The 25,696-nt window shown below is 36.5% G+C and overlaps 1 protein-coding gene across 1 annotated transcript; it reads left to right on the forward strand.

Moving 5' to 3' along the window:
• Positions 1 to 916: 916 nt before the first annotated feature.
• Positions 917 to 22,443, forward strand: LOC149410182 (facilitated trehalose transporter Tret1-2 homolog). The gene is made up of 8 exons (XM_089648964.1): positions 917 to 929; positions 2,453 to 2,685; positions 10,876 to 11,199; positions 11,738 to 11,852; positions 12,654 to 12,797; positions 17,336 to 17,553; positions 20,221 to 20,421; positions 22,315 to 22,443. Exons 1-8 carry the CDS (start codon positions 917 to 919, stop codon positions 22,441 to 22,443), a joined length of 1,377 nt encoding a protein of 458 aa, XP_089505090.1.
• Positions 22,444 to 25,696: the final 3,253 nt, after the last annotated feature.

The raw sequence follows: 25,696 nt of genomic DNA on the forward strand, positions 1-25,696 counted from the left end.
AAGAGGAATAAAGAGAGCCAATTTGGTTGCACACGGAGAAAAATTAGTACGGCATTTATATCAAGATACTGTTAAAAATGTGACTGCTTGATCATTTCCCAATATAATATTAGTCATTCGGAATAAATCTGAACACGTGTTCACACAAGGTGCCCTTGTCCTAACAAACAAAAGGAACGAGAAGCGAAACTATTATAATTGTACGTGTTCCGACTTCCTCATAACAAATTCGTGTTTTACTTTTAGTTTGTTATGAAATTTGTCAAATCATTCGTTATAGACCTCCAGTCATATTTTTAACAGGAAAACGAATAATTTAACCAGTTTTCAATAAAATAACAATATTTTATTTTTTGGAATAACTTAATAAGTAAAACATCAAATTATAATATTTAATTATTGAAGACAATTTTAGCGATTCCTAAACGAAAATCTGAAACAAAAAATCAGAAAAATATACGGTCACATCTAGGACTTGAATCCAGGACCCTTGCCTTAATATTGCGATCATACATAAAAATAGCAGCCAATGAAAATGTGCGGTGAGAAAATGAAGATAATGTTGGTAGTTCGTATTCGAAGTATGATACAGTTAAATATGACTGAAGGAGATAGGGTCCCATTAGCTCAGTTGATAGAGCGGTGCCCCGGCAAGGCAAGGGTCGTGGGTTCGAGTCCTAGATGTGACCGCATCTTTTTCTAATATTTCTGTTTTGTACAAAATTAATATATTTTTGAAGTGAAACTTCTTTACGCGCGTCATGCATTTTCGAGGACCGGAGTAAAACAGACTCATGACCGTCACGAAAAACCGTGATCATTTCGCTATAGGAGCCTAGCTAATATTATATACCTAGTTTAGGTCACTTTCCAAACTCAGCTTCGCGGTCTAGAGGCAGAACGCCCGACTGTCGTCATGAAGAACCGAGGTACGATCCCCGCTTTAACTATTTTTTTTTTCTTTTTGTGATTTTTTTAATACGAGGAAAAGTGATAAAATGCTCTTTTGAGGAGTACACGTTGTATACGCGGTTCTCGTCGCGCGAGAAACCTCTCCTCGCGGTCTAGAGGCAGAGCGTTCGACACTCGTTATGCCGGACCCGGGTTTGAATCCCATATTATTATAACTTTTAATTTTTTTATCACATGCTACTTATAAATATGTCAATAGACAGAAAAAAAGAGAGAATGAAATGAAAAGAGAGAGAGAGAAGAATACTAAAAGTTTCACTTCCGTCGTGCGTAGGCTTGCCACACACTGATTATTTTTTTTAAATGTAAGTTTGTTTAGAAAAATTGTTCAATTTTTTTTATTTGTTCTGATTGTTTGATAAAACAGCATAATTCAGGTGGGAGATTAGTGTAATATTTTATGGCTTAGTGAATATAATGGAAGCGCATTTGTGTTATTTTAAAATTAGCCATAATAAATTGATATCCATTTCTAACTAGTTTGTAGAATTCTTGATATTTTTTTACACATTTTGATAATGGAAGCTTGCTTCAAAATGTCATCGACATTTTATACTGGAAACAGTTAAAAAAGTGATTTTGTTGAGAAGATTTTTTTAAAGTTTCACTTAAAGTTTTGCGAAACTTTTACTATGTTTAGATTATTTTTGTAATATCCTCCTTTAGAAATTTATTATTGATTTTCACAACACGAGCTTTTTGTCTGAGATTGGATTTTTCCAATTATATCATGATGTTTGTGAAGATGTCATAAAGGTACTCACGACATGTCGAAGGACATTGTCTTACCTTTGATTATTTCTAATAAATTGTTATTTGCTGATGAGTGTCATGCAACAGTCATCCATTCTGAGGGACCGGGCGTGTTTTATTTGGCATAGACTTGTGTGGTATTGCAGCACTGTGCAGCGTTATATCTTCAAGTGATAAAATTAAAAATAACTCTCTTTATTACCGTGCGCACATGGCATTAAAGCACGGCTTACTGTTGTATTGTCAGTGATACTGCAGTAAATTTATGCCATGTAAACGTGTACCCGGAATCATTCCTTTACAACCAGTAAATTTGTGGATCATTTCTGGTTGGATCTCATTAAATTTAATCTCTAAGTAATTATCCAAGGCCTCCGTGGTCGAGGGGTAATCAATTCGAAGGTCGCGGGGTTCAAATCTCATTATGGCCTTGGTGTAAGACCACCATTCAGAATTGAAACGTTGCTTGAAATGACTTTAGCTGTGTTTGGTAACCAGATCTGAATAGCCAGGTACTTCACCACTTTCATCTTCCTCACCTTCGTCCCCTCCCAACTACCTTCGATTGGGGATGCCATAGTCTCACTGGCTCCAGACGGTTGGAAGCAGTTGGGATTCTTGTGCGGTATTGACGTTGTTTAAAAATTTCGGTTGTTGACATTTTATGTCGTTTTATGTGATTTTCTGGTGCTGATGATGTACCATGTACGCCTCATTATATTTTCAGGTTCCTTGGGCTCATTCGCCTTCGGCTGCCAACTAGGCTGGCTTTCCCCCGTAATAGACGACCTTCAAAAGCCTACTGGGGGCCCCCTTGACACCCCCATGACCGAGGCTGAACTGTCTTGGGCCGGGGGACTGCTCTGCTGCGGGGGCCTCCTAGGGTTGCCCATATTCAATGTGATCGCCAAGTCTAAAGGGAGGAAACCTTCGGCTTATGTGGTCGGGATTCCTATAGCCGTGAGTTCCGTCGGATTTTAAATAATTCACTTAATTCTATTCAAATTAACATTAGGAAATTATTACATTTTCCTCGTGTCATCGTTAGGCTATTGTGTCTTGAAGAAACTCATATTGTCTGAGAGAGGAAATCAGAGGCCGAAAAATCTTTCCACGGCCGACTGTTGAACTCGAGAACGACCAAATGTGACGAATTTCAACTGTGTACAGCTGTGCCGAAGGGATCAATGATGTCAGTTCCTCGGAGCATCTTTCATTGAAAGACTGATGCAACAAGGACAGCATTCACACCCGATGCCTGTGTTCTAAAGATTGCAATCTATTTGGAGAATCGGTCAAATGGACCGCTGTTTCTGAACAGCATCAGGTGTTTTGGGGCTCCCAGCTGTCTATTTCAATAGTGTGAAGCACTTGTGATTTGTACGGGGTTATCAATTGTGTACTATCTGCAGTATCTGCTGGCCCTGTACAGTACGCCAGCTTCTGAGAGGCTAACTTGACTTAGGCTTTGATGGAGCCCCCGAAGGTCGTGGGTTCATATTTCTGCGTGCGAGTAATTTAACAATTCATTTAAAATAATATATATTATACTTGCGGCACGTTCCAGAGTGGAAGATACGCTAAGTATTGCCTTGATCAAAGACCACCTTTCAGAATTGAAACTTTGCTTGAAATGGACTTAGCCGTGTTTGGTGATTAGATCTGATACTCCTCCACCTTCCGTTTCCCCATCTCCTTCTACATCATTCCACATAAATAAAAATAATATTTGGATTATTTGTATACCGCCGTTTTTGTGCAAAATCACCTCAAACGCGCTGATATGATACAGTTCTACAATGATCTATCTTATTACTAAATATAGACTAGTCAAATTATTATCAAAGTCAAACTATGTCTAACAGATTGCATCCACCGGTTCGTCAATTACTAATAAAAAGCCATATGTACAATGCTCGGGCCAGTTATTGTTGCAAAGTATTTGGTTCTGTTGTTTCCCACCCGCTTTCCGCGCCTTTTACCTTCATGAGTCAGTTGTTTAAGTAACCGCGCCGCAAGTACAACCGCTTCCGCATAACCTATCTTGAGTTATTAAAACCACCGCGCCGCGCTGTAAACGGCAAATGTCATACTGCAAAATATCGCCGTAAAATAGTGCATAAAAATAGCAATCTATAACGCATTGACCATTTCGCAAATCCAATATCACTATTCCCTTTCCTTGACCTCCTCCAATACTAACAATTACCTTACCGGTGATTACCGCAGAGCAAAGTGGAAAGGTGCCGACAGCTTGGAGATATTGGTAAGTCAAATCAAACAAATTTACAAAATACCGCAATTACAGTCCATTCACGCCGCAACATTTGGTCCTATTCGAGCCGCATTATTTAAATTGAGAATTACATTTTGGTAATTCGAGAACCATATTTGTTCCTACTCAATTGCATTCATTTTGTGTAAGAATTCAGTTAGCAATACTCGGCCGCTATTTGAAATTACATGCCTAGGTATAGGTACTCTTTGCTATCTTGGGTAATTAAATTATTTATCGATGTTGTTGTAGCAAATTTATTCGGTGCAAATCGCAAAGATACTACAGCGTAATATATATTCGTCTATATGTATTAATGCCAACCTAAGTACGTACGTAAACATCGCTTTGAGTATCGCTCAATATATTTAATTATTTGGAAAATAACTTCTCCACTATAATTCGTCAGTACAAATTGTCGCCCAGTACACTTGTGTTTCTTGCGCATTATTTTATAAATAATTAAACTTTTAGTTTGCAAATAATTCTAAAAATGGAAGACAAACTAAAAAGACAATTAGTTTTACTAAAAGGTAAAAGAGATATTATTCTAAAAAGGGTTCAAAATTTAGTTTTGCTTGCAAATAATTTTCCAATTAATTTCGAAGCCTCACGTTCAGGTGAGGCGTTTATGTCCGAATCTGAAAGTATTTTAGAAATTAAAAATAAATTTGAATTAATTATTGATCAAATTAACGAGAATACTCTTACGTCAGACCCGAATTCTGAACCAGATTATTCAAGCTGGGAACAGTTTGAAGAATTATACACACGTATTATTCGCGCACGAAATAATTTAAAACCAAATTTAGCTACAAAACCGCAAACATCTACATCTGCGTGTGCTGCTACGACTAATAATAATAATTTTATTAAGTTACCCGCTATAGAATTACCTACGTTTGATGGACGGATGGAAAATTGGCACCTATTTTATGAAACATTCAAAATAAATGTTCATTTAAATTCACAACTATCTGATTCGCAACGCGTACAATATTTAATTGGAAAATTAACTGGAACCGCGAAAAATGTTACGTCAGGTTTAGTGCCAACTGGAGACACATATAAAATAATCTGGGATACGCTAGTCAATAAATATCAAGATAAGCGATCTCTTGCCACTTATTACCTGAATAACATATTTCATTCAAAAACCGTAGCTCACAACGCAAACAATCTGACAGTTTTTATAGAAAAATATTCAGCATCTATCGCCGCACTAAAACAATTGGGAATAGAAGACCTTTCGGATTTTATATTACTACAATGCGCTTTACAGAAGTTAGAGTCGCAAACTGCACAAGCATTTGAACTCTCAGTTCGAGAAAATGAGATTCCCACCTGCAAGCAATTGGTGTCGTTTGTGCAAGATCAGGTCAAAATTCTGCAACGAACTTCAACAACTCGTGGACCTAACACCGCCAACACACATTCAACCAGTTCCGGTGGAACTGGTCGCACAGCTCAACTCCGCACACATCATACTTACACGAGTACGCAATCAAAATGCCTTTATTGTCAAAATGAGAACCACACGCAACTGTACACTTGTACACAATTTTTAAAATTATCACCAAAGGAAAGGTTTTCCTTCGCAAAGGAAAAATCTTTGTGTTTTAATTGCTTGAGCCCGCAACATACATCTACAAAATGTAAATCAAAAGGCACTTGTTATAAGTCTAATGGCAAGCACCATACTTTTCTTCATTTTGATAAACCCAGTCAAGCAAACGCCTCCACATCCAATGGAGAAACTCAACCTAACGATGCAGAACCGCCGATATGTACTATGTCAGCAACCACGCGACAAGGGGCAACCACTGAAGTTCTTGCTACCGCCAAAGTTCACACTGTTGATCGAAACGGTGAAGAGAATACCGTCCGCTGTCTTCTAGACCCAGGCTCACAAAAACATTATATAACTTCACAATGTTGTGAAAAATTAGGCCTGGCAGTCAGTTCAGGAACGTGCTTCGCAGTCCAGGGTTTAGGTGGCAAAACGCAATCAATAAGAGGAAGTGTCACATTGACAATTCAATCTAGGATTGATCCCTACTTCAAATACTCCATAACCGCTCTAGTTTTAGAAAAAATTACCTTTCATTTACCTACTTGCAAGGTGGACTTGACGTCATATAAATTTATAAATTTTCCGCTGGCAGACGACACCTGGGCAATGCCAGGCCCAATCGATTTGCTAATTGGCGTCAGTCTGTTCTCTCAACTGTTGCTACCAAATAAGATAATCACCCCCGGTTTTCCAGTCGCGATTCAAACCACATTAGGTTATGTTTTTATGGGTGACGCCCCAGTAAATTCTCAACCAAACACCGCATTAACTTTCTGCGCTACGCACGAAATTGAGAACTTAATGCAAAAATTCTGGGAAATCGAAGATATTGGTTCGGAACCAGTTCACAGCCTCGAAGGAAAAGAAGCTGAAGACATTTTTAAAGGCACCACAACTCGCCTCGAGGACGGTTCTTATGAAGTGGCTTTGCCATTCAAAAGCAACCCTTGTGACTTAGGTGATTCATTGCAAGCTGCGCAAAATCGGTTTTATGCACTAGAAAGAAAATTTAATCATCTGCCAGAACTAAAACCGCTTTATGATGAAGTGATAGGAGAACATATTCATAAGGGTTATCTGTCCCAGGTGGAAGCCTTACCGTCAGAAAACGCATACTACATTCCGCATCACGCAGTTAGGCGTGAAGATAAAATGACAACAAAGGTGAGAGTGGTTCTGGACGCAAGCGCAAAGACAAAAACTGGTTTATCTTTGAACGATATTTTACACACGGGACCAAGCCTACAGAATGATTTATTTTGCATTCTTCTGAATTTACGCCTTTTTCCTATCGCAATATCCGCAGACGTTCGTCAAATGTATTTATGTATAAATGTTCGCAAAGAAGATCGTCGTTATCAACAAATTTTATATAGATTCGATCCGCAAAAGCCGCTTCAGGCTTACCAATACAATCGCGTAACATTCGGTCTTAAATGTAGTCCGTTCTTAGCCCTTCGAGCAATCAAACAATTACTGTTAGATGAAGGCGCTCGCTTCCCTCTTGCAAAGGATATTATTAATAGAGATGTTTATGTAGACGACATCGCTAGCTCTGCTTTAAATGAGCAAGAAGCTATCCGCGCGGCTGAAGAGTTGATTGAGCTCTTCCAGTCAGGAGGTTTTCAACTCGCTAAGTGGGCATCCAATTCCAGCACAGCTTTAGAAAACGTTCCATTGGAACTTCGCCTGTCGTAAAGTGTAACTTTCGATAATGATGCATCGCTAAAAATCCTTGGGCTACGATGGCATCCTTCGGATGACATTTTCGCATTTGAAGTTACTTCAGACAATCGAACTTGTACGAAACGCAATATTTTATCATCTGTCGCTAGACTCTTTGACGTGATAGGTCTGGTAGCACCTATAATTGTACAAGCCAAGCTTCTAATAAAGGAGCTGTGGAATTTTAAAATCGATTGGGACGAAATCCCACCCGCAAGGATATCACAACAGTGGCAGCAGTTCAACGCGGAATTGCCGTCAATATCGTCGATTCGTATTCCACGTCATATAGGAGTCACGGAAGGATGCACGTTAATACTTGTTGGATTTGCGGATGCCAGCGAAAAGGCATATGGAGGAGTGGTATACGCTCATGTGACCACTCCTGATAACCGAATTAAGGTTCAATTAGTTTGCGCAAAATCAAAGGTAGCGCCGCTAAAAATCGTCTCCTTAGCATGCCTAGAATTATGCGCTGCATTATTGTTATCGCACCTGTTAAAAAAGGTAATTGATAATTACTCCGCTAGGTTTACTATTCATTCAACATTTGCCTTTTCTGATTCGACTGTAACTTTAAGTTGGATTCATTCATCACCTCACCGCTGGCAAACCTTTGTTGCCAATCGTGTAGCAAAAATACACGAAAATTTAAACAGTAGTCATTTTTATCATGTCGCAGGTGCTGACAACCCTAGCGACTGCCTGTCAAGAGGTATGCTACCATCGCAATTGATAGCAAATGACATTTGGTGGAATGGTCCAAAATGGCTTTGCCAGCCGCATTTCGAGTGGCCTATTTCACCATTTAAGCACGCAAATTCAGAACAGTTACCGGAATTGAAACCCAATCAGTATGAACAGCCAACTACTTTTGGCTTGTGCTCTCGTGTAGCTGATCCACCCGAAATGAAGCCTAAAACCGATAATCGCCTCAAGACAATCGTGTCACCTTTATTATGCACATTGGCTTCTCGCATTCATTCGTGGTCGAAATTGATTCGAATTGTCATTTACGTGTTTCGCTTCATTAGGAAATTGCCGCGTAAATTTGAGTTAAGCCATATTGACATTGCAGAAATCGCTATTATAAAGGCAGTTCAGCAAGTACATTTTTCCGATGATATGAAGTCAGTGAACGACGGCAAGAAAGTACGGCAAGTTCTTGCTAAATTAAATCCATTTATTCAGGACGGTCTCCTAAGAGTAGGAGGCAGATTGAGAAACGCCGAACTCGAATTTGATAGTCGTCATCCTATTTTATTACCCGCTCATGATCATATAGTTGATTTAATAGTAGATTATTACCACACTAAGAACTTGCATACGGGACCCACCTTATTTATGTCTCTGTTGAGGCAAAGGTTTTGGATACTTTCTTCGCGCAATTTGATTCGGAAACGCGTGCATCAGTGCAATACATGCTTTAAAGTCAATCCCAAACCGCAATTCCCAATAATGGGAGATTTACCCGCTTGCCGCGTCCGCGAAGCTAAGGCCTTTCTGCACACGGGGGTCGACTACGCTGGGCCGCTTCAAATAATCCCGCATAGACGTCGGGGTGTTAGAAGCCAAAAGGCATACATTTGCTTATCTGTCTGGTGACCCGCGCGGTTCACATTGAACTCGCTTCAGACCTCTCGACCGAAGTCTTTCTCAACGCGTTCAAACGTTTTCTATCCCGTCGAGGGCCTGTAAATGTAATGTATTCTGATAATGGGACAAATTTCGTAGGAGCTAAATCGCATTTGAAGGCTTTATTCGAACTTTTAGAGTCACCGGACTACAAGAAAGAATTCTCAGAAAATTTGTTGGAAAACCTTATCGAGTGGAAGATGAATCCTCCACAAGCACCCCACTTCGGTGGGATCTGGGAGAGTAACATTAAGTGCATTAAATGTTACTTAAATAAAGTTGTGGGTACATCTCTTCTCACGTACGAAGAGATGCAAACGGTTCTTCATCAGATTGAAGCTATTCTAAATTCACGCCCATTATCAGTGCTCAGCGTTACCGATGTTTCGGCTCCATTGCCTTTAACACCCGCGCATTTTTTAACGCTCACTCCATTACAATATTTACCCGCTGCTGATTTGTCAGATGCGCCAGTAAATTTGCTGCAACGAAAACATCTTGTCGATCGTCTCGTCCAGACTTTCTGGAATCGATGGCGAATGGAGTATCTGAACACGCTGCAATCGCGTCAGAAATGGAATACAAATTCGAATCCAATAACGAAAGGAACCGTGGTAATAATTAAGAGTGACAATATCGCACCACTACAATGGCCTATTGGCGTAGTGGTAAACGTCCACCCCGGCGTAGATGGGGTGATCCGCGTTGCGGACGTTAAGACTAACTCCGGAACATATCGCAGGGCAGTCGTTAAACTCTGTCCCCTGCCTACACAATAACTTTAACGTTATCTTAGATTTAGTTGATTTAGAATTTAGTTCTACCGCGGGTTCAGTATTGTTTATTGAATCCTTTCATAACGTGTTTCTTTTGTTGTATTAGTTACTTTGACCATTGGTCAAGGCGGGGGGCATGCTCGGGCCAGTTATTGTTGCAAAGTATTTGGTTCTGTTGTTTCCCACCCGCGTTCCGCGCCTTTTACCTACATGAGTCAGTTGTTTAAGTAACCGCGCCGCAAGTACAACCGCTTCCGCATAACCTATCTTGAGTTATTAAAACCACCGCGCCGCGCTGTAAACGGCAAATGTCATACTGCAAAATATCACCGTGAAATAGTGCATAAAAATAGCAATCTATAACGCATTGACCATTTCGCAAATCCAATATCACTATTCCCTTTCCTTGACCTCCTCCAATACTAACAATTACCCTACCGGTGATTACCGCAGAGCAAAGTGGAAAGGTGCCGACAGCTTGGAGATATTGGTAAGTCAAATCAAACAAATTTACAAAATACCGCAATTACAGTCCATTCACGCCGCAATATCATTTGATTGATGAACGTGATGCTAGAATGTACATATGTTATTGTTCTTATGCATTTATATTTTATACAGTCGGATAATGTACATCACCATAATTACCTAATAGATCACTCGAGATTAACACTGTTTATTGTTTATTAAAGAAATCTAGATACGGTTCGAACGCACATTAATAATTAGAAAATTGAACTTAATTGGACTTTCCGGTATTATTTATTTATAGAGCGGAGAAGGTTTACATGTAGTTCCCGTGAACGCTAAGGTCATAGGCACATTGTGTTATCTCCCATTTTACCTCATTCCTTTAACAGTCACCTGGTCCCTTTTATAAAGTTCACTAGGGTTGTCATTGGATATGTGGCTATGTTTTCTGTTTCCACAATTTGTCTTCCCAAGTCTCATCTCTACTCTCCGATTTCCCTTGGTTCCCTGAAGGCCCCACAAGGGAAGAGAGTCTCATCTCTCTTTTCCATTCCCCTTTGGTTCCGTGAAGGCCCCACAAGGAATGAGTTCACGGAGTAAATTTGAATTTATTAAATTGGACATAATTGTTCTTTCCGGTATTTATTTTAATAATATGTAATATTGGATATACTTAATTGGAGATACCTTTCTAGATTGCCGCTGTGATTAAAATCTACGCCGAGTCCAGTTTCTGGATGCTCGCATCTCAGTTCATCCTCGGCATGGGCGGTGCCGGCGCTCTCTCTCTGCCGCCCCTCTACGTCAGCGAGATCTGTGAGCCCCGCGGTCGTGGCGCTTTATCCTCCATTATTGTCGTCCAGTACAGCTTAGGCGTCTTCACCAGCTACGTGATCGGGGCGCTGGTCTCTTACGAAGTGCATACCGCTTTGCAACTGGCTTCGCCTCTTCTCTTTCTGCTGGCATTTTGGTTCATGCCGGAAACGCCACTGTTTAGGCTGAAAAAGGGAGAAGAAGAGGTTAGTTTTTCTTTTATTTTAAATACTACCCATACACGTCAGAACTTTGGATACAATATCTGAAGCTGAAGGTATGCTACAACAACGCATACAGGCAAATCATGCAACTACCAAGGTTCTGCAGTGCTTCCGCGATGTTCGCAGAAGGGATGGTGCACTCATTCCCCTCACTTCACCACCGACCAACCAGCTTACTCAGTAGGACACGAAAATCAACAAACGTTACCGTTGTGGCTGCTTCCGAGTAGCTCAGCTTTCCACTTCGTCAGCGATGGATGCAGACGATGCGGCTACTTTCCCTATGGGCGATCATTTAATTTATCTTATTCATGTAATGCTTTATTTATGTTATATTAGGTACCTACCTATTTTCATTTTTAATTCATTATATATTTATGTGTCATTGTTCTTATTTCTCTCTTGTTTATATATCAAGTAATATGGCAGACTGGTATTGCACTACTCTCCTATACCTGCTGAATTAAAAAAAAAGTGTTAAACTTTTTAAATTGACTTCTGATTCCTGTTTTGGTTTTAGGCTGCAGCAAGAGCAGTGGCCTGGTTGAGGAAGTTGCCATTGAATGGAGTCGGAGTTCGTACAGAACTTCTCAGCCTTGCTAGGCAGTTGCGTGGAGCGGAACCGATGGACATCAGTAAGTGGAACCTCAAAGTATTAAATGAATTCCATAACCTACTATCTATGGTTAAGGCAAAACTTAGTGCTAAAGCTCTATTTTGATTAATCTTTAAACGAATTTGTGTTTATTATGAATACAAAAACAACAAAAAAAACAGCTTTTAAAAAAACACAATATTATTGCTCAGATTATCTGTGACAGTTTCACCTGATTAATTTTTTTGCTTTCTTATAAAATAAGTTGCAAAATAAATAAAAACCCATTTTTTGCTTGAAATCTAACGTTTCTTGACTCTGTTTGTAAAGCGATTTTAATGCCTATTACCTACAATATTTATTTATTAATTTGAACGCCCTGATGGGCTTTTACATTATACATATTTTACATAATTTTCTGCATAATACAATGACAACAGAAGGTTTTTATTTTTAAAACATCAACACAAAAATTACATTTTTTTTATGTTCACAACATATCTACAAGAAAACAACAAATATACGCAATCGCTCTTTTAATATGCTACATTAAAATGTCATTCAGGTATCTCTTGAACACAGGTAATCTTATATTAAATATGTCGATATATGAGGTGAATTTGTTTCCAAGTGTGTGAAAGCGAGAAATAGGTGCATGTATGTGATAGTTGATATTGATATAAGGTATACCAAGAATATACACATTTTCGGCTTGTAGCTTCCTCTTAAAGAAAGAAAATTAATCATATCAGTTGTGCCGTAATGAAAACATCCACAAAGCAAAACACAGAAAGAAGTGTACACCATCTATTTAACAATTTAATGTTTTCAATAATTTCAGCATACGAGCCTACAAAAGAGGATCTAACAAGAGAGATGGAATATTTGATATCCAGATTGCCGCAGGATCCTGATGCGATACACAAAAGGCCAATTGAGTTCGATGACAGTTACATCAAAAAGCAATCGGCGTGGAAAGCTCTAAGTTTGTAGAAATTTTTAATATTTTTTTAGAAAACTGTGGGATGAAATATATATTTTTTTATTCTTAATTTATTTGTACACATGTGTACAATGTAACCTCCCCCCCTCATTCTACAAGTAAAGTTTTAAGGCGATGCACTACGTAGTAATGCAAATTCATGTGTTTTTGGTTTGAAAATTTGGTCGCCTAGAAATGTTTCAGATGCTTTTATTAAATACTGCGAGTACAATACATCTTGGCCTTTGAAATAATCGAGTATTTTTTAGATAAGTCTTTTTATAAGCCCAGAAAAAAATAATGTAGAAGGCCTATGAAAACTGCTTTAAAGTTCATAATCTCCTACTTATGAACCCATTTTAGGTTATGATTTTATTGTTTAATGTGGCAAATTAAGTTATTTATAAAATGATCGAAAAAAAATTAAATATTTATGCCTTAACATCCACAAAATAAAATAAAAGGCACTTTTTGGCCATGTTTTTTTCTTGCATAAATCAAAACAGGCCGATGGTGTTAAGCGGGAATTTAAACCTTATCGCCATCTACGTAAGGTGTGTTATTGATAGCGGTTCGATTTAAAATATTACATGACGTAGTGCATCGCCTTAAGTTTTATTAATTGTATAGGGAAAACCGGGGAGAAGCATTCGTCTTTCTATGTACACGGAGAAAAATGGTCCTGTTAAAAAACTGATAGCATGCTAATTTCCTGATAAAATCATTCAGAATATATCGATAACACGTGTTCTTTTCCTAATACATATCATGACGGAATGCGAAAATATCAGTATGTTAAAATCAATATCAATATTTGTATGAACACGTGTTCAGACGTTCTCATAAAACATTCGATTTTTTTTTTTATTTTTTTTTTTTTTTATTCTTTAATATATTTGTTAAACAATGGTATAGTATATTGTCCTCCACGCTAGGAGGAGTTCACCTGTGTTGTGGAGGACTTTTTCAATTGTAAAGTTATATAATTCTAAAACAATACAGTGGAGTTGGTTACACAGAGAAACATTAAAAATTAAAATATAAAATCGATTTTTCCATAGTTATAACAGTAGTTTTTCCATAGTTATTCCAAAAAAGTGAAATATAAAAAATTAAATATTAACAGGATTGTAGCCAGTTCCATATGTGTTTTTTGTATTCTGTAAGATTAGATGTTTTATATTGTGTTGGAAGTGAATTGAATAGTTTTATAGCCTGGAATCTGTAGTGTTTTTGTCCAAAGGATGTGTTGGTTTTTGGTATTAGTAGTTGGTGTGCATGTCTTGTTCTGGTATTGCGAGAAGTTTGTGAAGTTTTAAATGTGTTTAGGTTCTTGTAAAGGAAAGTAAGTATTTGTTTTGAATATAGTTTTTGAATCTTCAACACTGGGAATTGTTTAAATATGGTTGAAGTGGGTCTTAGTATTGGTACTTTAAGTATTACTTTTATTAAGGTTTTCTGAGCTTTAAATAGTGTGTCTATGTATTTTTTACTGGCATAGCCCCAGGCAATAATGCCGTATTCCATTATAGATTGTGCTATTGCGAGGTATATATTCTTAATATCAAATATGTTCAGTATATTTCTCACGTTTTTGAAAAAGTAAATCAACTTGTTAATCTTTCCTTTAACCGATTCAATATGTCTGTCCCATTTTAAATATCGGTCGAAGTATATACCAAGATATTTGATATTTTCGGTTTGTGTGATTGGAGGACAATTGCATGGGGTGCTCGCTGAATGACAGGAATGTATTTTAAGGTAGATGTTTTTGGCGGGTTGGCCTCTCGAGTTTATGCTAAAGATTATGTATTTAGTCTTATCTATATTTAAAGTTAATAAGTTAGAGTCAAGCCATTTTTTTGTAATATTTAGGCCAACTTCAGCTTTTGTGATTAGTGTGTTCCAGTCAGTGGCCTTAAAAAGTAACACAGTGTCATCAGCAAAGTTTATAATTTCCCCGTCTATTTCGAGGTGACAAAGATCGTTAATATAAATAAGAAATAGGATTGGGCCAAGTACGCTGCCTTGTGGTACTCCGTAGGATACTTGTTCCTTGTCACTACATGTGTTTTCTATTGAGGTATATTGGGTGCGATTTTCCATGTAGCTTTCAATTAATTTGAGTTCTGTTCCCGTGATTCCGATATTTAAGTTTATTGAACAGGTTTTGGTGGTGAATTGTGTCAAACGCTTTTGCCAGGTCTAGGAATATTCCAAGGCATTTTTTACCCTGATCTATATTTGTTTTGAGGAAGTCTGTTACTGAGGCTATGGCATGTGAGGTACTCATATTTTCCCTGAATCCAAATTGATTTGGTGATAGTATATTGTTTTTGTTAAGAAAAATTAAATGGTGGTTTTTGATGTTTCTCAAGAATTTTTGAGAGCGTGTTTAGAATTGTAATTGGTCTGTAATTATTAATTTCTTCCTTGTTTCCTTTTTTTGGATTGGAATTACTTTGCCCGTTTTCAAAATAGTTGGGAACACTCCTTCTTTAATGGACCGATTTATAAGTATAGTAAGTGGGATAAGAAGTGCTGACTTTATTATTTTTAGTGTCATCGGTGATATTTTGTCGCTACCCTGAGAGTTTGTGTTTTTTAGTTCGTTTATAAGTTTTAGTGTTTGTATTTGGGTAATGTATGGAATTTTAAAGGAAGAAACACTAGTGTGTGTATAGTGGTTTGAGAATTCTGGGATATCGTCATTTGTAGTGATTCTGTTTGCTAATACCTTGCCGACGTTAGCGAAATAGTTATTCACAAAATTACATACTTTTAGTGGTTGTTCTGATGTCTTAATAATCTCGTTATCTATTTTAATCTCGGTTATGGAATCGCTTTTCTTTAAAGATGTGTGGGATATTTCTTTTAGGATTTGCCAAATTTTTTTGGGGTCCTTGTTGCATTTATCTAATTTATTTTTATAATATATTTCTTTCGATATACGTGCAAGTCGTGTGCATAAGTTTCGATATCTTTAAGGTGATAGATTGTTAGGAACTCTGTCAATTCATTCGTTAAAGGCCTGCAGTCCCGTTTTCAACAGGAAAATGAATAATTTGACCAGTTTTTAATAAATTAACGTATATATTATATCACTAAGTTTTCTCCGCTTATTCAATTCAGTTTAGTGAGTTTTTAAATACATTTGTACCTAAGAATTAACACAACACAAATATAAATAGTGAGTATCAACTGTACTAGTAGTAACAGAGCTTGCCTTTTTAAGGCAGTTTCATTGATGCTAAATATGTCAACATCCGAATTGATTGTGTTCAGCAACTAGATTGCTCTCCCCACCGGCATGACCATTAGCAAGTTAGTCCTGCAGGCTGGGAGATAGAATAGTCTATGTTGTCGGTGACGGAGATAACCATCGGGAACATAGAAATGAATGTTCTCCATGATAGCTAAGTTTTCAAACCATCCACGAATCAAACCGTGATGTTTCATTTACCGACATTGATAAAACTATCGATAAATTAAGCAACCCCAGCCGTGCTATAGATATTTGATATATTAACATCCATTTGTTAGTTTTGACTGTATATTCTACTTTGATATCGACATTATAACGCTTAACCCTCTGGCCCCCTAGCACAAACACATCCATAAAGGTTTTATCGATAATTCTCGAGCATGATAGACGATCTCATCTCAGAAACAATTACAGGGTTTTCCAATAAGAGGTGTTATTTTGATATTCAATCGTAAAAAATCAATGGTTTCGTTGCTTGTGCGGCACGTAGCGCCGTCTTGTTGAAAGTAAACGTTGTCCAGATCAATATCATCCAATTCCGGCCATAAAAAATCATAATCATCTCTCGATAGCGCAATCCATTCACCGTAACTGTTGTTCCAGCCTCATTTTCAAAAAAGTAAGGTCCAATGACTCCGCCGGACCATAAACCGCACCAAAAAATCACACGTTGAGGATAGAGAGGATTTTCAACACGTTGACGAAGTGTTGACGAAACAACCGAGGTGGAAATGGGCCTCATCACTCAAGATGATTTGCATTTGATTCACTAAAGAAAATTTTAATAATTTCAATGCGTTGTTGAACGTGTATCGTTCCATTTTTATTAATGACGTAGTTTCTACTTGTCAAATGTCAAAAAATAATAGCTTCAAAAGTAACATCTACCGAAATAGCGGGCTATTCAAAATAACAACTCTTATTGGAAAACCCTGTAGTTCATTCATATCGACTAAATAAAATGCTTAATTATGGGTATTTGTATACACTGTGGGCCTTACATTCAAACATGTTTTGAGTTTTACACAGCTGATAAACAAAAATTAATGTATTTTGTACAATTTTAAATACGTATATGTGTTTTAAAATATGGTAAGGGGTGTCTTTATTTAGTTTTTATTATTTTGGAAAACCAAAAGATAAACACAAATAAATGACAAAACATAAAAAAGTTATCTTCACTTCATTAACAACAACAATAATCACTAATATAAATAATAACTAAACAGAACTCTGTTTTTATCAGTATCATTTATCTTCCATTATTTTTTTGTAGTATCCTCCCGAGCAGCTGTTCGCGGTCTCATCATCTGCATAGCCCTGATCATAGCGCAGACCATAATGGGTCTCGCTGCCATTGCTATTTATGCCAGTCTGGTATTCGAGGCCGTCCACCTAAAGGTGTCTTCGGACGTCTGCTCCATCATCTACTCCATTACGCTGATCTTCGGGTGCGGGGTCGGCTCCGTGATGATGGACTATGCTGGGAGAAGGGTAAGAACAACTTCAACATGAATTTATCATACCACAACTGGGACACATCGGCTCCTGTGATTGTTAAAGTTGCAATTTCACAAAACACGAGTGGCAGTGTTCTGCAAATTTACGTTGACGAATGTCGGCGGACCACGAACAGTCGGCGTGAGCGAAGTCTACTGAATTAATGCCGAATGAACTCGGAACTCTCGTACAACGGCGAACTCTCGCCTTCTTAATTGAAATTAGTTTTTTGTGACATGTTTTGCACCGACTCCATATCGGAATTTAACCCAAGTAAATTAAATAATAATAATAAATAATAAAAGTGTTTATTCCGGTATGTGGGGAGGTTAGTGCAGTCCCACACATTCCATATAGAGATACAAAAAAATATATAATCATAAACAAAAAGATAGAACAGAAAAACAAAGAAAAGAAAACAGAATAAATTGAAAATAAAATAGAATAAAATGATAAAATTAATAGAATAATAGAAAGTTGAAGCCTTTAGGGAGCCGTGACTATATTAGGCGCTAGTATTTTTCTCCAGTGTGCGTCAATGCTGGAGGATGGAGTGAGGCGGGCTTCCATAGTGAGGATATTTCCAGAGCTTCTTATCCTTTCCCTCATTCCTGCCACCCTGGATCTAATAAGGGCTGCATATCCGGGAACTCGCCCCTCCGTGAACATACAGGAAGCGCTGCAGTATCTGGGGAGACAAAACATTGTGCGGAAGGCGTTGTTGTATTGGACCCGTAGTCTTTCTATACTACTCTTTTTGTAGTTTGCCCATAGTTAACAACGTCACAACGTTGCGCAGAAGGAAAGGAAAAATGGTGTCCAGATAAAGGAAATAAATTAGTAAATTAAATTAGTGTATTTTTTAATAAATATGTTTTGGTCATTGATTTGAAGTATCTGGGATATGTTATAATCAGACAGATGATGGATGAATCTTTTCATCGGGATTCCTTTATACGGTAAACAATTCTGTGTCGTTGTTTTGTAAAAGGTTTTTAGAATGATGTTTTCCTTCTGTCTTGTATGGTTTGTGTGGAAGTCCTTATTGTAATGAAGTATGTCTCTAAAGTAGGTTGCTAGTAAGTAGTTAAAATTTTGTACATAAAAATTATAACTTTAGAATAATTTTGTTTCATCACATATGATTGCTTAAAAAATTTTCTGTATTTATTACACTTCAGATTTTGTCTCACTGCTCTATTTTTTACATTAACCCCAAACATGCGACCCTGGGAAAAATATTTTGCTCAGGGCCTTCGTCATATTTTGGGATGCTGTGTGGAGGGTTTAAGGAAAGGAAGGATAGGATCTTCTGGGAAGTTAAGAAGTATGATAGTTAGGAATCCAGGGATAGGAGTGTCCAGGAGTGACGGACATATGAACACATTCCGATAGGTCGAGAGACCATTTGGAGAGGTCAAAGGATCTCCATGATCCAACCTCTCCCTAACTGATACGCCACGCAGCTGGCGCGTCCTGAACATACCTCATCCGATGAACCCGTGCACCCATGCTAAATTACCAAACGTAGCGAATCACTTGGGGTAACCTATGGCAGAGGTGTTGGTTATCAAATAAATCTTTGCAGGGGTCGCGCTACTTTTAAGAGTTTTATTTTTGCGTTTCTTCGGATATGACCCCTGGCTATACCCATCTATTTTTACTGGGCATGACCAATTACCACTACTTAGAGACACGTAGAGGTATTGCTCTGACTAATTATTTTTTTATCTTTTGTAATAGTTTAGTAAAACTGTTACATATCTAACAATGAGATTCTGGCTCTAATAAATTTATTTGTACAGGAGTCACACTCTCTAGGACATCGCCATAACCTTCTTTATTGTAGAGCGAGCCGCACCAATTTGTTCATAAACTCACCCGTGGGGAGAGCCACGTACTTACTAAATATACAGGGCTTTCCAATAAGAGGTGTTATTTTGAATAGCCCGCTATTTCGGTAGATTTTACTTTTGAAGCTGTCATTTTTCGACACTTGACAAGTGGAAACTACGTCATTAATAAAAATGGAACGATACACTCTTCAACAACGCAATGAAATTATTTAAATTAACTTGAGTTTATCAAATGCAAATCATCTTGAGTGATGAGGCCCATTTCCACCTCGGTGGCTTCGTCAACAACCAAAATTGTCGCATCTGAGGCTCGGAAAACCAAAGAGTTATTGTTGAAAAGCCTTTCTTTTCTTCAACGTGTGACTGTTTGGTGCGGTTTATGGTCCGACGGAGTCATTGGACCTTACTTTTTCTAAAATGAGGCTGAAGCAACAGTTACGGTGAATGGATAGCTATCGAGAGATGATTAATGATTTTTTATGGCCGGAATCGGATGGTATTGATCTGGACAACGTTTACTTTCAATATCAAAATAACACCTCTTATTGGAAAACCCTGTAGTTGAACAAAAAATCGATACGTTTTTCATGTCCTACGATGCCCTTACAAGGTTTTTATAAATTCAAATACATTTTATAACGACCTAGACCCCAATCTGTAATGTTAAAAAAATGTACAAATTCAATGAAATAGATTACTAAGATAAAGAATACTAGAATAGTAGTCTTTGGGTGATGCAACAATGGGTACATTAGTTCGCCTGGCTGTCAATATATATCTTCAAATACCTTTTTTCTCGTTTCAGTTCTTACAGATCAGTTCCTGCTTCATCGTTTGTATCGGCGAGGCTATCCTCGGCATCTTCTTCCATGCTTCGCAGAACGACTATGCCCCAGACTGGCTGTCCTGGGTAGCGCTGATCTCTCTGGTTGTGTGTGTGATTGCCTACAACAGCGGAGCCGCAACGGTGGTGTTCGTTCTGCTAGCTGAATATTTTGCTGCTGAGGTGATTAAAAAATATATATTTTATGAAAAGAGGTTAAATATTTTGCATTCCCAATCATTTACAAACCTCAAAAAAACAAAGAACTACATGTCCACAGCACCGGAGCTAAACAAATTGAGATTAGGAACAAAACCAAACTACTTATGAACAAAGAAACTATAAATACTTACACTGTTGAACTCTTCATCTGCGTCAGCGATCTTGTAATTCCCGGTTTGTGATTTTGGTCCAGTGTTATCATAACTGTGGCAGTACGGCACGTGTGTCGGATTTGAGGGGCCGAAAATTAAATTATAAATTGTCCCTAATCTAGTTTTCCTATTCTTTTTTTTCGCTCTCAGAGTCGTAAATTCGTTACCTAAGGATAAAGAATTATTTTCCTTAAACCCCCGCATACCCAATTTCTACAGATTTATAACAAGTTCCTCGTTAACTCCTTAAGTTTTTAAGTTACAAATAAAATATATGTTATTTTTTAAGATAATATCTATACATTTGTTAAATCGAAATGTTAATTATATGAAATTCCCTCGATAGAAAAAAATCGCAAAGTAAGCTCTGAAAATTATTAAAAACACGTTTTATTCTGTTATTGAATATGGTATATGCATGAAAAAATCACAGTGTATCTTTAAATGCAACTCAAGCATTTTTCGAGATATTTTTGTTCTATTTCAAACGAGTCGTGTTTAATTAAATATTTTCACCATTTTCGCTTAATTATTATCGTTTTTTTTAATATTAGTGCGATCCCTCTAACATTCGCATTTACACATCTCCCTTTCAAACCATCTTTGAACGCTTACTACGGGGCCTTAACCTCGTTTAGTCTAATGGATGTGTTCTTTATTGTCGTTAATTTTAAGGTTAAGGTCAATTCCTTAACCTTATGTAGAGCTGGAATCGTCCCTCTAGCTTAGCGAAGCCCACAAACCTTTTTCTATTATTTACATAATGTATCCCTTTTTCTTTTGTTCTAGGTTCGCGACTTGGCTAACAATATAACGATGTACTCAATGTGGATATCTGCTTTCCTTCTACTTCAACTGTTTACTCCGAGCATCACAGCTTTTGGCATAGCAAACGTCTTCTTCTTCTTTTCAATCGCGTCTTTTATCTCCGGTGTTCTATCGTTTATCTTCGTACCAGAGACTAAAGGCAAAACGCAAGATGAAGTGATTGAAATCCTGGAGACAGGAATATATTATAGATAATAGCAATAAATCGGTATAGAAAATTGTTAGGTAAGGTTAGGTTAGTTTGGATGTTTGTTTATTGATAAGAAAGGAAATAAAGTGCTTCAAAATTATGGACACAGAAATATATTATGGAAAATAAATACAATTCAAATAAAATTATACTTTTTTTTATACTTGTTACTAAGTTTGGCTTTTTTATATTTTAGTCTACATTCACTAAATACTTAGTTCTGTATTACCAAATCAACCATCTGTGAACATTTATAATTGGTCTGTTTCTTTTCCATCCTCCTTTGTACATAAAATTCATATTAAGACTTGTTTATGTTCCTTAAAATAAATAAATAATATTAAAAAAAAATTAAGTATTCAATTTTCGTGCTTATTTTTTGGTTGGATCATGTTATTTATTTTAATGGCAGGCATTTCATGACCCGTGTTCGTGTGTTTTTTTTTTTTTTTGATTTTCTACATTCTTATATTCCATGAAGTGGTGAATCATTTAAATTTACTGAATTTAAAGTTAATGTTCTTTATACAAATAGAACGGCGTCATATGCGCCTCATAATTTTTACCTCATATGGGTGTTTCAAATATTACCTGGCTGTTATAGACTTAGAGGCCTTGTATTTTCCCGGTAGGAAAAAAAAATTGTTACCTAAAAACCCTACTAAAATTGCATGTATTTTCCAGCATCAGCATCACCAGCGACCAACGGCGGCCATATACTACATACGTGTCTGTTTGTGTTGTGTTGGGATCGGGGGGGAATTCGGCTGCGTCCTATTGTGGGAATCCTTCCGCATTTGCCTGTTGGAGTAAGGGAAACTGCAGAAAACCTTACCCAGGAAGGAGCGGCCGATAGTCAACTTGAAACGTATGCGGCCTTCAGTAACATCGGTATATTTGATGTCCTGCATTTTGTGGTGTGTGTGTGTGTCTGTTTTTATGTAAATATATGATTATGGGAAGATAGAGTATAAACATACATATTATACATACACATTATAAAGTATTCGTGTATTTTGTTTCTTTGACATAATGTAAATAATGATTCGGTATGCATACTTGATATGCAGAGTTCACCCCAAGTGGTTCGCTACGTTTTTTGATTTAGCATGGGTGCCCTGGTTCATCAGGTAAGGTTTGTTCAGGATGCACTTGCCCACCAGCTGCGTGGGTTGCCAGATCGGGAGAGGCTGGTTTGTTCTCTGGACCCGTCGCCTTGCGCTGCAGTGGGAGGGATATATTCATATTTCCGTCACTCCTGGACAAACTGATCCCTAGATTCCAACTCAACCCTCATACCTTTTACTTCTTCTCCTTCCTTTCCTTAAAAATATCCCCATACAGCATCTTGAATGCTTTCAAAAACAAATCAACACCTGGCGAAATCAAACAGGAATTATACAAACAGTTTGAAAAAATCGTCAATTATCCGAAAAAACAGAATTTAAATAAAAATCTAGTCCGCCTCAACTCAGGAACCCCTAGTGAGGAGGACTAAGAAACAGTTATTCCATAGAATTTGAATAATTCACCTTAATAATAAATCACCATAATTTCAAATCTAATATCAAGTTCTGTGAAAGTTCCATTGAAGTACTGTTATATATTACATTGAGGACCAGTTGTTTCACGGAACAAATAATGAAATTTGAAAGTTATTTTTTTTATTTCTATTTAAATTCTATTCAAGTCAACAGAACATTTATAACAATCACGGAACTTAGCAAGAAGAATATTAACTTATAAATTTGATAAATAATTGACTAATTTTTTTTGTCTTTAGATGAATGGTAAAAAAGTTTAAATTAATAATCATCGGAGAAGAAAACATCATCTACATTTTATACTCCAGATGATTTACACTTTTAGTTCAGGAATCTGTGAAATCGGTTAAAGTGTGTCAGGTCAAATTGTGTCAGGTTAAAGTGTGTCAGTTTAAAGTGTATCAGGTCAAATTGTGTCAGGTTAAAGTGTGTCAGTTTAGAGTGTGTCAGTTTAGAGTGCGTCATATTAAAGTGTGTCAATTTAAAGTGTGTCAGGTTAGAGTGTGCCAGGTGTCCCTTTACGTGAGGCTACCACGTATACCACATCACGTCAATAAAAATAGCTTGTAAATAATAATTATTTATTAAACTTACAACTATAATCTGGTTCACGACTACATAATATTAATTATATTGCGTAATTTTTTTAACATTTTTTTTACAAACAGTCACACCCAGAAGTAACAACAACGATAGCATAATAATATAATGTGTGTTTGTTTATCCTCGTATTTCTATATTATTTTACAATACGTAAAAAAGCGAAATATTTCAATTACAGTGTAATTTATATTCTCCATCAAATAAAAATAAATACATTAGTGGTGCAACGATTGATGATTAACTACGATTACGATTGCGGATCTATCGAATAAAATAATCGTAAAAATAAACATTTTTATCGAACGATTATTCTGCAACCAACAAAATAGCGGAAAATTTCAATAAGGTTGAGTGTTTCACAGAAATTTAAATGGAACATTGGCATTAAGGCTCCGTAGTAAGCGTTGAATAAGAACAAGAAGATGGTTTGAAAGGAAGATATGTAAATACAAATGTTAGAGTGTGCGAGTTTATTTAAAAAAAAACGATTATTATTAATAGGCGTGAGCGAAAATATTTAATTACGCTTAATTTTTTTTTAAATTCAGCAAATATCTCTCGACAAATGTCTAAAGTATCATTTAAAGAAACACTGTGATTTTTTTCATACCTATAACATGTTCCATAACAGAAACAAATGTGTTTTTTCATAATTTTCGGAGCCTACTTTGCGAATATTTTCTATTGGGTGAATTTCAAAGAATTATTTTTTCAACTCGCAAATTTAGAGAGATTATCTTAAAAAATAACACACATTTGTTTATAAAAGCCTAAAACTTAAAGCATTCAAGGGAAATATGATAATATTTATTAATCGGTAGATATTTGTAATGCAGCGTCTTAAATTTAATAGCCAGAGAATACCATTTTTTTATTATTATTCAGTCTTTAACGGGGACTTTTCAGATGTCAAAAAACATGATGGGGCTGAATGACCATTTGACCTCAGTGTTACATTTGAATTTTTGCGAAACACCCCAACTTAAGTGATGCCGTTTTATCATATATGTTATTCCAAGTGTTGCCATCGGTACAAAAATGAAGCTGATTTTCGGGTTTAAAAAATACTTAATCTTTCTGAAAAACTTGTGTCATGAAATCTCAATAGTTGCATCACTAAAATATAATATTTTATAATATTGTTTTCTAAAATACATAAGTGTATGTACGTTGCAGAATAAAAAATTATAGTTTACGATAATTATTGTCATATTTCCATCATTCTAAAGTTAACAAATAATTTTAGGCCCACAGATCAACAAAAATTATTATCTGTTCAAACATTTCGATATTCAAAAATGTTTGTTGAATTATTTCACTTGAAGTGAGATTAAACTGACCTTACTTCGGGTACACAGACACGTCAACAACATATTTCTCATCCATATCATTTATATCTCATCAAGTTTTTTACATATCAAAACGTTTTTTTTTAAACTACAGTGAATTTTCCAACATGAAATGCCTATATTTTTGCAATAACTTTCAGACAAGATGATACAATATATGTCGAAGTGGTAACAAATCGAAAGCAAAGTCATGTGTTTACAAACACACTGTTATTATTATGAATAGTAAAAAAATTATAAATACAACAATAAATTATTAATAATGTTGGTGTAACTGCGTCTATCGTGGAGAGAATAATTGAAGACCTCGGGATAAAAACCCTAAAGTTCCAATTTTTTCGAAAAAAAAAATTTTTGGTTGTTTGTCTATTCCTAAAAATTTACACGTCCTTCAAATTGGCTGTCAAAAATTAAAACTAAACATTTTTAAAAACAGCAATGGGGTATTTTCACTAACTATGAATACCGTTAAAAATACGTGGAGGATTTAAAGTTTATTTTTCTGATTATGATTATCGTACTAAAATTATGTAATTTTAATATTTTCAATCATAATTATTTATTTAAAAA

This window comes from Hesperophylax consimilis, chromosome 28 (assembly GCF_061612785.1).
Source record: "Hesperophylax consimilis isolate HC1 chromosome 28, BYU_Hcon_1.0, whole genome shotgun sequence".
Classification (NCBI taxonomy): Eukaryota; Metazoa; Arthropoda; class Insecta; order Trichoptera; family Limnephilidae; genus Hesperophylax; species Hesperophylax consimilis.